At 51.3% G+C, this 14,955-nt stretch overlaps 1 protein-coding gene across 1 annotated transcript; it reads right to left on the reverse strand.

Moving 5' to 3' along the window:
• Positions 1-234: 234 nt before the first annotated feature.
• On the reverse strand, positions 235-14,444 carry MRS44_016903 (uncharacterized protein; the record flags this gene model as incomplete). The annotated part of the gene is made up of 2 exons (XM_046281969.2): positions 235-13,944; positions 13,995-14,444. 2 exons carry the CDS (start codon positions 14,442-14,444, stop codon positions 235-237), a joined length of 14,160 nt encoding a protein of 4,719 aa, XP_046130495.2.
• Between the last annotated feature and the right edge of the window lie 511 nt (positions 14,445-14,955).

Genomic DNA, 14,955 nt, shown 5'->3' on the forward strand with positions numbered 1-14,955 from the left:
GTTTAGTTTAGAAGACCATCACGCTTGCCTCTTGTCAGGCCCTGCACCCAGCTGGTAATGCGAGCTAATTACATCTCTAACACAGCAGAACCGCAGTGTCAGAGACCGAGTCGCTTCCCCCAAAGGTAATACTGGTCTGGCAGGGATACTGCAAGAGTAAATTCTTTTTTTATACAATAATCAAAGTACTCAGCGAGGAAGCTCGCGAACCCTCATGAAGGGAGTATTGCCTTATTACAGTCTTTGAACAAGCCCTTCAATCTCCAGCCCAATAAGGCCCACCAAGGCGTGAACTTCTTCTTCATTCATTAGTCCTCCTTGGACACGGATACCAAATCCAATAGAATCTGTTGGGCCATCAGGTGCAATGTCGATGTAGATGTTTGCTTGCGGTAGATAGGATATGTCGAGCTTGGAAATCGATGTAGCGGATCCATCTTCATCTGGAAAGGGCTTCGATGGCATGAAATCCGTAGGTACGCCTATTGGCAGATGTGCCAACAAGCTCTTTGGTTGGGCCGACTCTGGAGCATGCTCCATGGATTGGTGTTGGGATTGCATCCAAAGTAAGTTCAACCACACATTGAAGAGATGCGAAGAAGTATCTCTAGTGGTTCTCCAACGGCTGAGAATGTCACGCAATGAACTCTGTTCATACGGTACACGTTCTGCCAGTGCAGCCTGGATGGAACGGGCTTTTTCACCAACTTGGAAAGCCTCAAACTCGTTTTCGGGTAAAGCATCTTGAACCGTGAAAGGGGTGACATTCAGACAAGGGCCAGTCAGTCGGTCGATACCAGTGAAAGTAGCCGATCGACCTGTTTGGTATAGACCCAAGGTTGGGCTTGATAGCCCAGTCAACTGAGCAAGAACTCGAGAGACTGCGAGAATGACAATGGCTTGAAGAGAGACGTTCGAGGAGCGGCAGGCTCTGTCCAAATGTTCAAGGTTTTTGACAGCATCCCGCGCGCCGACGAACAACTGCTTGTTCTTTTGAGACATCTCATCATCTTCGCCACCACGGGCAGAACGAATGAGGGTGGGAACGCTGTTTCCAACCGCTGAGCGCCAGTAAGTTGGCTCATCCACCTCGTTCAGTGACTGCAAAGTGAACTCGACAAATGAAGCGAAATCAGGTCTGGGTTTGGGTGCTTCTTGACGGTAATAACCAGCGAGCTCATCAACAAAGAGAGGCATTGTCCACGCATCGTATATGGCATGATTCATGACAATAAGGATTCCATCTCTGTCGTTGGCCTTGAGAAGACGAAGTCGGACAGGTGGGGCCTTCAGAGATGATGGATGCAACGCAATCTGCCTTGCCTGAAGTAGAGCAAGATTCTCAAGGCTTTCTGTGGAAGTGATGACCTGAAATGTGCCATCATCGCGATCACATTCATTCAAGACGACTTGAACGGCTTCGGAACACGAGATGGCATAGAAACAAGTCCTCAGAATCGAATTGTTTTGGCGCAGTGAGAACCAGGCGTCATTCATGGTCTCCACGTCGATGCGCTCTGAGCATGAGAATGGCCAGGCGGGTTCAAAGAGCGCTCGCCCTGTCTGTAGCCAGGAAGCAAGATGATACATCTGGCCGCCGAGACAGGGGAGAATCTTGTCAATCGTATTCGGCTTCAACCCCAATTGAGCAATGATATCCTGCCTGATATCGCTGTAGCTCATAATCAGGGAACTCTTGTTGATATCCTCTTGAGGCATGGCCTGGACTCGTAGGCAAATACCACGAAGGGTGTTGCCCTGGAGAACATCAGCAACACCTGCTTTGAGACCTGCGGCGCGGCACATAGACGCCACTCGAATGGCGGAGAGGGAGTCCAAACCGATATTGAATATGCTTGTGTCTGGTTGGATGGTTTCTACTGGCACTTTCGAAACTTCTGACAGTATGTCTCGGATAACGGGCTCATGAGATGGTGCAGATGTGTCAGCCGCCACAACGACGCTTTGAGTGGGGGAGCCAAGGCTGAGAGGTAAGCTTTGGAGCTCTTCTGGGAACATGGTCACGCATCGTGAGGGATGCTCAACGATGTCAGAGAATGCTTGGCTGAAGTCCTTGACAGCCCGGTTGAGGTCCTCCTGAGTCAGAATTTCTCCTTTGCATGAGGCGCGGACTGTGATCGCTTTGTCTGTTTGCTCAACCTCGAGGTTCAGTTTGTACTCGGACTCAGGGACGTAGTCATCTGTGACATAGGGCGTCCAGATATCATTGCTAGCAGGATCATCTTCCAATGTCTGCACATTCTTTTGGAACACAAATAATGTGTCGACTAATGTGGCAGCGCTCAGCACACCGTTCTGCCGAAGAGACTTCTGAACCTCGTGTAGAGGCGCATGCTCATGGCTCTGCGATTGACCAGTGAAGGCTTGTATCTGTTGAACCATGTTGCGATTGCTGATGAGTTTGGGTTCCAGCGTTACTCTCTTGGCCACTGTGTTGAAGAGAGGTCCAACCACACATTCGGCCTCGGATCCCAAAGACGAGCGCCCGGCGAGAACTTGACCGAAGGCTACGTCTCGTCTTCTCGTCAACTTGGCGAGAACCTTGGCGTAGGCCAGAATGGCAACACTTTGTACCGTGACCTCCATCTCTTTGCAGCTCTCGGATATGTCCATCATACCAAGCTCAATGTCAGTGTCAGAGTAGAACATCCCCGACGATGGTTGGTGCTGAGGAGATTGCGGCAACGGTGTGAATTGGTAGCCGTCAAAAAGCTTGGTCCAAAATTGGCAAGCCTTGCTCTGATCCTGCGACAGATGACGGACTGCATTCGCAAACGGTGGACGATCTGGTAGTGATACCCCATGGTAGGCGGAAGCCAGGTCGTTGAAGATGAACGGCAGCGAGACACCATCATACAGCGCATGATGCATAATGATAACCAAAAGCCTTCCTTCAGGCTCGTGGACAATCACAGGCTGGATTGGTGGTGTGGAAAAGGCCGATTCTGTATCCAATTGCATACACCGCATAACCACTTCAGCGATGTCACTCCCCGATGGAACAGCGATTTCTTGCCACGTAAGTGGGACGTCGCTGTGAACGACGCCAACCCAGGAAAAGTCCATCTCAGGGACGGTATGGAAAGATGTGCGCAAGATATCATTGGCCCCGATGGTGAGGCGATAAGCTTCCTTCAAGCGATCGACACTTGTTGACTCCGCGAGTCTCACAATATGTGGATGAACATAGACAACCCCATTGGATTCTATGGCTTGGGTGATCATTGTAGTCTGCAGCGGACTGCATTTGAAAATCGCCTTGATTGTATCGTTCGGGCTGAGTCGTTCCACTCGAGATGCAAACTCGTCGAGCTGAGGATCGTCGTCGCAATATGATAGCGGAGGACTCGGAATGTCGGCCACGGCTGCCTCGATGACCCTGTGAGCTAATGCTCCCACGCAAGGGAAACACATCACTTCAGCTGATGAAACAGGGATTCCCGCATCTCGAAGCTGGCTGGAAAATCGGATGGCTGTCATAGAATCCAGTCCAAGACTCAAAAACGACGAGTTCCTGGATATCTGCAAACCTTCCAAACCACAGAAACGCTTTATCATGTGGCTAATTTCAAGTTCCAGGCTTGACCATGGATGATCATCCCAGTCCTTGACAGTGCCCCTTGTGCCGGCCGGAGCTGACCGGGAAAGATTGAAAGAATCAAGCGAGATGGATTCATTTGATACGACCGTGGACACGACCAGGTTCATCTTTGACACAAAATCTCGCGCATAATCTGGATGACCAAAAGCTGACGTGAAACCGCAAGTGGTGCGAACACAATCGTTCTTTGCGTCAGCCTCCACCTCGACGGCGAGAGGATACTCTGAGGGCATGCTGCTCTGTGCTTCCTCCCACAAGTCGTGACCCTGATCTTCGGCAGACTTGATGAATGAGAAAAGACAGTCGAAGATGGGGCCCTCCGATTTGACCCAGCGCTGAATGTATCGCAGGGACGTATGTTGATACTCTAGCGACTCAGCAGTAGCTTTGTGTATGTGGTGGATAACGTCTTCGACTGTAGATAGGTGTTCTGCGTTAAGTCTTCCAGGAATAGTGGCAATGCATGGCAGAAGCACCGAATCAGCTCCTGCTATGGGAATAACCCTTCCGGAAAGTACTAGGCCGTAGGTCACATTGGATGTGCCCACTGCATCAGCCAATGCCAAAGCGAAGACTGCCTGCATCAGAGAGGATACTGTAGATTGTAGGCGGGCTGCACAGCCTTCGAGCTCTGAGAGGGATGAAGACAGCGTCGTGGAGTGGGAAAGCTGGGCAGAGTCGATCGCGGGCTTCTCAAAGATCGTTGGTCTACAATCAGAGAGGGCTTGACGCCAGTGCGATTCGGCCATTTCCATGCTTTGGGAGCATACATGTCTGATGAAAGCATCAGGTGAGCCTCGCTTAGGAGGCGTCACATCTGCCAGATATTGCGCCGCAAAGTCTTGCAGCAACATACCGAGTGATGCGCCGTCGTAGAGGCTGTGGTGTATCGAGATGAACAACGCCAGGGGTTTTTTCGAGCCTGTGGTCACTGCGTGCAGGATACGAAGTGGTGGAATAGATGCGATGTTGCGGATAATGTCCTGAGAAATTGCATCCTGGCAAATCTGAAACTCGGCCATGGCCTCCTCCAAGCCATGATATTGCCTCTCAGCCCAATCAACACGACGGTTGGGCTCAAGTACAACTTGTATGATTTCCGAGGGTAGCGGAACGAAAACCGTTCTCAAGATTTCGGTTTGGTCTGAAGTATTCTGCCATGCGGCTTGAAGCAGGGCTGGATCAGCAGATGGATTCATCTTCAGCACGACGTGGTTGACGTAAAGGGGTAAGTCACTGTTCATCGAGCGTGCCACAAGTCCCTCTTGAAGGGGCAAGCAAGGTCTCACACAGGCCACAGAGGACTCATGTATCTCGGATGGGAGGCTTTCAAAGAACTCGGATTCCAGCTTCGAGAATCTCTTCTGCACTTCTGATAGCGAATCTTGCTCGGATGCTTGGTTTGAATCCCACGGGAGGTGAGCGAGTTGCTCCACGACCGGGTTGCTCATGACAAGTGCCACTGGAGCGGACAGGCCAGCATTTCGAAGACGCACAGAGAGATTGATTGCACTCAAGCTGTCAATCCCAACCTCAAAGATGTTCGTGTGGTGATGAATTATTGACCGGTCAACTGCGATCGTGTCACAGATTGCGTCCACGATGATGTCTTCATCCGCTGTCAATGGCCTGTTCTCTTTCAGGCCACCATGCGTGTTCTCGTTTCCGCGGAGTATGTCAGGCAATGGTTGACTGGCAAACATCTCTTGCAGTAACTTGATGTTTACCTTGTCGGACATGGCAGCGAAAGGTATGTGGTTGACTGGAAGGACGATTTCTGGCACCATGTAACTGGGCAACTTGCGTCGACACTTCTCTCGGAGGTCCTTGCCCAATGTCCCAATGTCCACCGAAACAATAGAGATGGGTTCCTTCACATCACGTCGCTGAGTTTCCAAGCGTGTGATGAAGGAGATGAGCTGTTTGCGCGCAAGGCCCGGATGTTTGGCGATGATGGTGACAACGCCAATCGGGACTTGAGAAGATGTCCTTAGAACTTCGGAGACCTCGCCCAGCTCAAGTCGTTGACCATTGATCTTGGTTTGATCATCGCCGCGCCCGAGGTACTCGATGCTGCCGTCTGCCATGATCCTTCCAACATCGCCGGTCCGATACATTTTCTCACAACCAGGCCCCATGACAAAGCCCTTGGCATCGGGTCTGTTCAGGTATCCTTTTCCGACAAGATCTCCCGTGAAGCAGAGCTCTCCTGTCTGCCCACGGAGGGCATAGTCGAGGCTGTCAGGAAGAAGAACATGGCAAGCGCAGGAGGTCAAAGGGAGTCCAATGTTGCGCAGAGAAGTGTGTCCGTTGACCAACGCAAATGAACATCCGACCGTCAGCTCAGTAGGTCCGTATGCATTCATAACTGCGACTTGGCTTGCGCGGCCCCACGTATCCAAGACTCTTTGGGAGATCTTTTCTCCGCCGACACTCAGGAGTCTAAGAGATGGGCAATCTTGGGGATGGATATCAGCCTGGTCGAGTAGAGACGGGACAAAGCCTGCGTGCGTGATCTTCAGCTTGGCAAGCGTTAGTCGGAGATCATCCATCAGCAATAGCCGTGGGCCAGTCGACGTGGCCATGCCGTGTCGCCACGGGAAGAACGTTTCGGCAATGTGAGGATCAAAAGCTCGACTGGCTTGACCTAACCAGCGTCCTTTGCCACCAAGCTCGAGAGTAGCAGGCGCAATCCTACAAACAAACTCAGACAAAGATTCAATGAAAGAAGACAGATTGGCTCGACTAGTCATGACACCCTTGGGCTTGCCGGTTGACCCAGAAGTGTAAAGGATGTAGGCGGTATCTTGTTGATTGGCCACATAGGTTCTGTTTTCTGACGGCAAGGCCAACAGCTCTTGTTGGAATGATGGATCATCAATACAGATGATTCGGCACTCGCTAGGTGCGTCCTTGAAGGTCGAAGCAAAGGCTGTCTCTGTGAATACTACAGGAGCATCACCATCCTGAATCAAAAATGACTTGCGATCATCCGGGAGTGCTTCGTCAATTGGGAGATATGCGTTGCCAGATTTCATGATTCCAAGAAGCACTGGATGAGAGGCAAGGTTTCGCCTGGAACAGAGAGCAACCGACCGGTTCTTGAACCCGTGGCAGTTAAGATAAGCTGCAATTCGATTTGCCGCGGCGTTGAGCTCACCAAAGCTCATCAGCAACTGCTCAGCTCCGGCTGGCGTGATAGACACTGCCTCTTCAACTGCTGTCCACTCCGGATGCTGTTCAGCATTGACCTCGACCCAGTGTTCCGGACCCAGCTGTACTGAGTTCTTCACTGCTTTGCTTGGGCTGGGGGCTGAGATCGACAGCAAATCCTTTTCGATGAAACGAGGGAGGGATGTGAAAGACTCATCCGGGTAGCATATCATGGCGCTAACCAGGGCATCGATTTGGCGCGCGAAGACGGCCAATTGCTCAGGACTCATAATAGTGTTCAGGGACGATGCCTCAAGAATGACGGTACGATCGTGGTGGTCCTGGAACAGGTTCAAAGCCATTGGGTGTTCAACAGTCAAGCCGACATCATCTGCCTTTGGGTCCCAGATAGTTCCAGCAGAGCCGGCCATGAGATCTTGCTCGTTGTTGGGGTGGAATGTGAATACACCAGGATATAGTGATTCGCCTCTTTCCTTGTTCAAGAGCTTGCGGAGAGCCCGTGCGTGAATGTGACGGTATTTGCGGGCATCTGTAGATAAGCGATGCTGCTCTGCCAGGACCTCTCTCACTGTACCCTTGGGGTTGAAGGGGATTGGCACAACTGAGATAAAGGGCCCGATTGCATTGTCGACATCCGCATCCAACACACGGTCCGATATTGTCTCTGCAAAGACTGCACCCGGACTTCCCACGTAGCTCAAAAGCACTAGTCCAAAGGCCGCGCGGACAACGGGTCCAACGGAGGAGACACCAAGGTCAGCAGCCTTTGCCTCCAATTGAACTGCTGGAACTGACAGTCGAACTGTCTCTGAGATGAAGTGGCAGTCCTGCTCCTGCTCAGGCACTGTTCTCTTTCCAGTGAGATCGGGCCAGGCAGGTACGTCAAGCTCTGCATACTCCTTCAGTTCCCGTTCCCAGAATCTCTCGGCTTCAAGGCATGTTTGGTTGCTAGGAAATACAGTTGGCAAGACGTCTCGCAGTTGAGGTCTGTTGGGCGTCTCGGAAGTGTAAGCACAGCAGACATCGTCAGTGATGAACCCAAGCGACTGGCCGTCATGCAAGGCGTGATGTATCGTGAATACCATGGTTTTGTCTCTGCCATTCTCCAGAATCGTAACCGCCCAAGGCGGCCGCCGGAAATAGGCTGCTTGATGTCCGTCTCGAATCTCGGCAAGTCTTCGATCTAAGTCATGTCGATAACTCTTTGTTGTGCATTCAATGCGCTTCCAGTCAATCTCGTGTTGTTCGTAAATGATTTGCAGAATACCGAAATCGCTTGCATGCCCAGAGCTCTTCTTTCGAAGTGCGGTGACTGGCAAGAAACCAGTCCTCAGGGCCTCATTGCCCTGGCAAACCGCCATCCAGGCCCCTTTGAGTTTGCTGAGGTCCACGTCAGAGTGAAGAGCGAAGAAGTGATGGCTCCAATACATCTCTGTCGTTGTCATTGTTTCACTTAAAAAGCTTTCTTGGATTGCCCTTGCGGGACAAACGAAGAAGCTCTCCTGAATGAAAGCCGACGCGTCTTGTTGCCATTCGTGGTTGAATTGCTCCAGATCAAACAGGTTCTCCACCTGCAAACTGTTGCAGGAGGAACCGGCCACAGTGATCAGATCTCTGACGGTTTCACATTGGAGGACATCAATGACGGAGAGGGGGTAACCGGCTTCGTTCAAGCGTGAGGCGAGGCGAATGGCTCGAATGGAATCGATACCCAAGGTTCGAAGCCTACTCGACTCGGTGAAAAGGGATACCAAGACGTTCCCCAGCAGTGAAACGTTGGAGATGATGGTGTCCCTCAATTCGCGGTCAACCTCATCAGTTGCTGCTTTGGGATTCTCATCTCGAGCATTGCAGGCTCTCTCCCAGTTCTCCACGTCCAAGTCCGCGTACACAGCCTGAAGGGCACGTCGATCTGCCTTGGCTGACTGTGTTTTGGGGATGCTCGGAACAACCAAGAAAGTAGACGGAATCATATGTACTGGGAGAGTGACAGACGCTTCCCTGATAGCAGAACGGGCGATACCAATCGCAGTATCGTTCAAGAGCATGGTCTGCGCCTCTTCGCCAGGTTGGACAGCCTGTGGGGCGGCAATGAATGCAACGACAGCATCATTGGGTCTGTCAGGACGGTTCAGAACCATGGTTTCGATGGATTCAGCCAACGGATGGCAGTGGCGTAGAGAAAAGCTGATTTCACTGAGCTCAACACGAATGCCGCCAAGTTTGACAAGGTCATCCGCTCGGTTCAAGTATTCCAGCGAACCATCTGAAAGCATGCGGACAAGATCCCCAGTGTAATAGAGAATCTGCTTTGCTTCTTCGTTCCACACGTATCTCGCCTTGGTTGTCTCGGGTTGGTTCAGATATCCAGGTGATAACTGCGGGCCGCCCAGGGCCAACTCTCCGACAGCATTTTTCATGACGAACTTCTTGTCTCGCGTGACGAATACAGAGACGGACTTCAATGGCCAGCCTATATTTCCACTCTTCACATTCTTGTGCTCATTTCCAAACTCGCGAAGGGTAGAAACAATTGTTGCCTCGGCTGGACCATATGTGTTGAAGGCTCTCATATTCTGTCCCCAGTCGTCGGCCACAGGCTGCGGAAGTTTCTCGCCAATCATGGTGATGGTTTGTAGAGTCTTGCAAGCACTCCTCTGGAGACCAGCTGAGAATGTAGGGGTAAGATGAGCATGAGTCGCACCAGTGACATTGGCGAGCTCCGCAAATGAACCAAGCATCACTTCCCGGGGCGCAGAAATCAACACTCCACCACAGCTCCATGTGAAAAACACGTCCTGGATGGAAACGTCAAATGTGGGCTGGGAGAACTGGAGGCATCGCACAGCCTCTCCATCTTTGCCTCCGGGAACTGCTTCTAACAAAGAATTGATACTGGTAAAAGCAGACGAATGAGTGATGGGAACGCCTTTGGGAGCACCTGTTGTTCCACTGGTCCAAATCATATATGCCATCTTGGTTGGATCTGTGAGAGGTGCGCCAGAAGTTTGCATATCGACAAGGTGCTCGGATTCTCGCGTGGATGGGAACACATCGATGGGAACAACGCCGTTCGGCAGGCCATCTTCGATCCGGATAGAGTCAACAGACGAGACTAGGACCAGCTTTGCTTTTGTTCGAACGATGAGATCGTGACGACGCTGTGGTGGAGAGAAAACATCGATAGGGCACCAAGCACCACCCGCCTTCAGAGTACCCAAGATGGCCACGTATAACGCAGGGCTCTTTTCAATGTGGATGGGGACGATTGACCCCGTAAGTGGTCCAAAGAGAGACACTAGATGGTCCGCAAGAAACTGGGCTTTCGCATTGAGCTCTCCGTAGGTCCAAAAAATGTTGGTTGGGCTATGCTTGTTGAGTAGATCGCTTCTAAAAAGTAGAGCATGATCATCAGGGCTTGACTTTGCGTGAGCTTCGAATTGAGAGTGGATGAGGGCGTTGGGTCCAGGATCTTGAGAAACAACCGAATCAAAGACGGACCTTACGGACACATCATTAATGAAAGCGTTGCTCAGAAAGCTTTCGTCTGGATGCTCCAGGATGCGGGAGAGAACAAGACCCATCTCATGGAGCATCAACTCAGCAGCTCCATGATCCATGCATTCATCACTGAAGCTAGCCCTGAGAGTCAGGCAAGAATCACTTTCTGGCCAGACTTCCACCATGACTGCAAAGTCATTCACCATTGGAGGATGATGGATGGAGGTCCAGGGCGGGTCACCCTCCGACCCGGCGTTGAAGTCCTGGTAAGCCAGAAGTGTGTCGTAAGGAAGGCGTCCGTCTGCCGTAACCACCGAGCCGAGACGAGGTTGGAGATAGGACAATGATTCGGCGTTCAATGATGCGAGATACTGTGAGATCGAGCGGTTGGTCCACTCGGCTCCAGTGTCTTGATCTTTGTTCAGCGCGATGCGGATAGGGACAGTGGTAAACGTAGGGCCGATGCAGTCCTCAGTACGAGGATCCAGTCTCCCTGACACCACACTTCCAATCACAACATCTTGCTCTGGTGTTCCAGAGTACGCCAACAGAATGGAACCCCATGCTGCTTGGAGGACAGAGAGCGGCGTCACTCCCATGCTCTTGGATGCTTGTTTCAACTCGCTGTATCCAATACGAGAGTTGACTTGGACCATTTTAGCCTTGGGTTTTGAACTTGGCCGATACGGGGTGATTGATGGGAACGCAACTGGCGAGTAACCTTCTAGATGCTTGTTCCAGAATTGTGCACTCGCCTCAGAATCTGCCGAGAAATGATGATGCACAATGTGCTCCAAGGACGTGCGGTTTGGTAGAGGCTTTCCCTCGTAAACAATGGTAACATCTTTGAGAAGAAGTTGCAAAGAACCACCGTCGAAAATACCATGGAACATGCTCAGCACAACAGCAGACTGATTCGTGGAAGAGATGAGGGAAATATGCGAAGGAGTCGTGCCAATATCAATCTTCAGTTCTGCGTTTCGAAGAGCCAACTCAAGAGCGGCATTGTAGTCGCCGTTCTCTGGATCAGCGTTGTATGTGCTCCAAATGGTGTTGGCAGAGGCGTCAGTTGGCTTAAGGATGCACTGGGCGAAAGGAGAGATCTCATCATCAAGATGACAAAACACTGCCCTGAAAGAGTCGTAGTGACCCATCACCGTGTTCCAAGCGCTCTTCAACCTTTCGATGTCTACACCTTCACAAATGGGCATGACAGAATGGTAGATGTACGATGGGGTAGACGCAGATGTGCTGGATGAGCTCCGTAGGAAGCTGGCGAGCATTCCTGACTGAGTCGCTGTAGTCGGCAGCACCGTCTGGATTTGGTCTTGAGACACCCCAAGTCGTTCAGCACAGACCGGCAAATTCCTCTCGGCGAAGGAATCAAGGCGCTTTTGAAGTTGTATCTCCTTCACAGCGCTATTCGAGCCGGAGTCTTGGACCTGGGAAGCGTGCACAACCTTTGCTGTCAAAGCTTTGACAGTACAGGATTGAAGGACGTCCCCGACCGTCAGCCCACCGATTGAGTGATCCCTCAACTTCTGAAGAAGTCGCACTGCTCCAAGACTGTCCAGACCAAGGGATGCCAAGGATGCCTCTGGGCGGATAACAGAGCTTCCTTCGCCGACAGTCTCGCTCAGGGCTGTTATGACTACAGCTTGAGTCGAAAGTTGCAAAGATTCGTCGTCTATCTTAACCTCATTGTGGGTGGTAGGCAGGTCTTGAGACTTAGAGGGAACAAGGAACTCATTACCCCTATCCATTTGCAATATGTTGGAGTGGATTTTCTTGCGATCGACCTTGCCAGAGCTTGATCGTGGCAGAGCATCGAGAAAAGTGTAGCTTGATGGACGCATGTAGGCAGGCAAAAACTTTTCCGAGCAGCGAGAGCAGCTGTCAACAATAGCCTGCTTCACATCTGAGGACTGCGCAGTGGCCACTATGCAAGCAACGATCTTCTCACTTCCTGGTTGGTTTCCATTCGCTTTGGAGACCGCAGCAATCAACTCAGTCACGGCAGGTACTGTAGCAAGAACCGACTCAATCTCGCCCAGCTCGACACGACGGCCGCTCAGTTTGACCTGATCCGAGGTGATTCGCCCAAGGAATTCGATAAGCTGTCGGCCAGATTCATCCCAAACAATGCGCGCCATATCACCAGTGCGATACAGCCGACCGTAGTCTGCGCTAGAGACATAGGCCTTAGCCGTCTCTTCGGGGCGGTGCAAGTACCCCTCGCTGACTTGAGGGCCTCCTATGGCAAGCTCTCCGACGAATCCGGCCGGCACCACCTTGGGGACTTGGCTCCTGTGGTCCAGAATCAACATGGAACATGTTGGTAGAGCTTCACCAATGATTGATCCTCGAACAGAGTGCTCCACTGGCGCCAAAAAGGTGCAGTTAATAGCAGCCTCAGTCGGGCCGTAGGCATTGACCAAAGTGTAAGGCGTAGCTGGTGATCGCAGACCAAAGTTATCGATGACGGTTCGATTCAACTTCTCACCCATAGTCCATAAGGACTGCAGTGTTTTGAGGTGAGATGGTCGTAGCAACGAAGCTAAGCTGGGTGTAGCCATCATAACGGTTGCCCGTGCTTCATTGATGGTGCCTTCTGGGTCTGATAACGTCAGAGTTCGTGGTGCAGAGCATAGCGTTCCCCCGTTGCTCAGGGTGACGAAGATCTCCATCAGGGATGGATCAAAGGTCGGCGCTGCAAACTGAAACCAGCGGAAACCATCGTGTCGAGGAAGAGGAATAGCCGTTGAGTGCGACCCAATGGAGCATGCTGCTGCCAAATGTGACACCTCGACTCCCTTGGGTCTACCTGTGGATCCACTGGTGAACAGCAGATATGCTAACTGGCTGCTGGCAATGGGCGGTGCCTCGAAGTTGCACTCTGCATCTGCACTCGACGTATCTTGGTTCAAGAGTGTTTTCCACCTGGATATCTGTGTGACATTGATCCAGGTCGTCTCTATGCCATCTGCCTCCCATGAGTTAGGCTTTTCTCCAATGCCTAGTACAACGGGAGGTCCAATATCCTGCAGAAGTTCTCGTATCCGCGCGAGAGGAGCTTCCATCGGCAGCGGAGAGAAGGCGAAGCCAGCCTTGAGAACGGCGAGGTAGGAGACGTATAATTCCGGAGAGGTTGACATATAGACTGGCACAATGCATCGCCCCGTTTCATTGGTGTTTTGCGAGGCCAAGTCTCGTAAGTGACAAGCCAAGTAATTAGCCGCTTTATTGAGCATTCCGTAGGTCAAAATTTGATGCTGCGCCGGCTCCTTTCTGCTCGAGAGGGATAAAACGAAATCTAGAGCAGGGAAACTTGGAGTTTTGGAGACCCAATGCTCAAATCCAGCATGCAGAAAAGTCGGCTCGATGGCAGCGTCCCAGTTGCTGCTGAACTGAGAAGGTGGTTCCATCAGAGGGGGGTGATTGAGAGCAGAGAATTCGGGGACCGTGGAGGCAGTAGAGGTAACGGAGGTAACAGGGGTACCAATACCGTTGGGCTCATGGAGCAATCGTGAAACAAAGATCTTGAGCAGTTGCGCAGCCGCCAACTCGGGAATGAATTGGGAAGGGTAGGAGATATTGACCACCACTTTGTTTGGCGTTGGGTTTGGACGGATATGCAAAACAAATAACTACGGTAATGTCAGCTTACATTCGAAGAACAGCAATAGGTAGCGCTTACATCTTGTTGTTCCAGCATTGAGCCACCGTCAGGGATGGATGCGCGCAGGTCCAGAGCGAATTGTATCTCCCCTTCCTGATAGCAAGACATATCAAACTCCTTCCAGCTATGCACAAGAGATCCACCTTCCTGTTGTGTACTCTGGTCAGTGACGGCAGAGGCAACGGCAATCGACAGAGTCATCAGTGATGAGCCGGAAGATGAGCCCCGAGAAATGATGAAAGCGACCTCATCGGCACCAGTCAAGTCAGACACGAATCGAGCGTAAACTTCGACAAGGTTTGTCTCCTTAGAAACGCCAGGGCAGCATGACACATCTATTGCCTCGGTATAACCCCTGGAGTATTCCGTAGTCGAAGACAAATAGTGATCAATAGTATCCAATGCTGGCACTTTCGTGGCTGGCGGAGACCCAGGAAGATGTCCATCGCGAACAATTGGCGCTTCCATGTCTTTCAGGAAGAAGATATCAAATAAAATAAACGGTTTATTTCCTTTGTGGTAATGTCAAGAACTGAAAGTAACTTCAAAACGACAACTGACATTCTTCTAATTACCTTGTATAATTATATAAACCTGACATCACATCTATGGACCACTGACTGTCAGAGCCGTGGAAAAGGCCAGGCAGGTAGGGTTGTAGCGGCAAGTGGGGGTTCCCCAATGCTCACTGAACTGGCGTCATCAATCACAGACGAATGGGATGTTATCCTCTTCCTCTTCGCGGATACGTGCATACTACAGGTTGCACTGAGCGTGGCGTGGTGGTTTGAAACCATGGTCCTTTTGTTGACCTTGGTTGATCGTTCGGGGACGGAGCCGCTGTCGAGCCGAGCCGCCGCTTGGAGGCCAAGAACACGGATATTAGAAAAATCCCCGAAGCAACAAAGAATTAACTCAGATGAAAAGGAGCAATAGCAGAGCAAATCATATCTCTAACCATAATTATATCTCTTAATAA

The sequence above is a fragment of the Fusarium solani genome, assembly GCF_023522795.1.
Source record: "Fusarium solani strain SB1 chromosome Unknown bctg00000012, whole genome shotgun sequence".
NCBI classification, from domain to species: Eukaryota; Fungi; Ascomycota; class Sordariomycetes; order Hypocreales; family Nectriaceae; genus Fusarium; species Fusarium solani.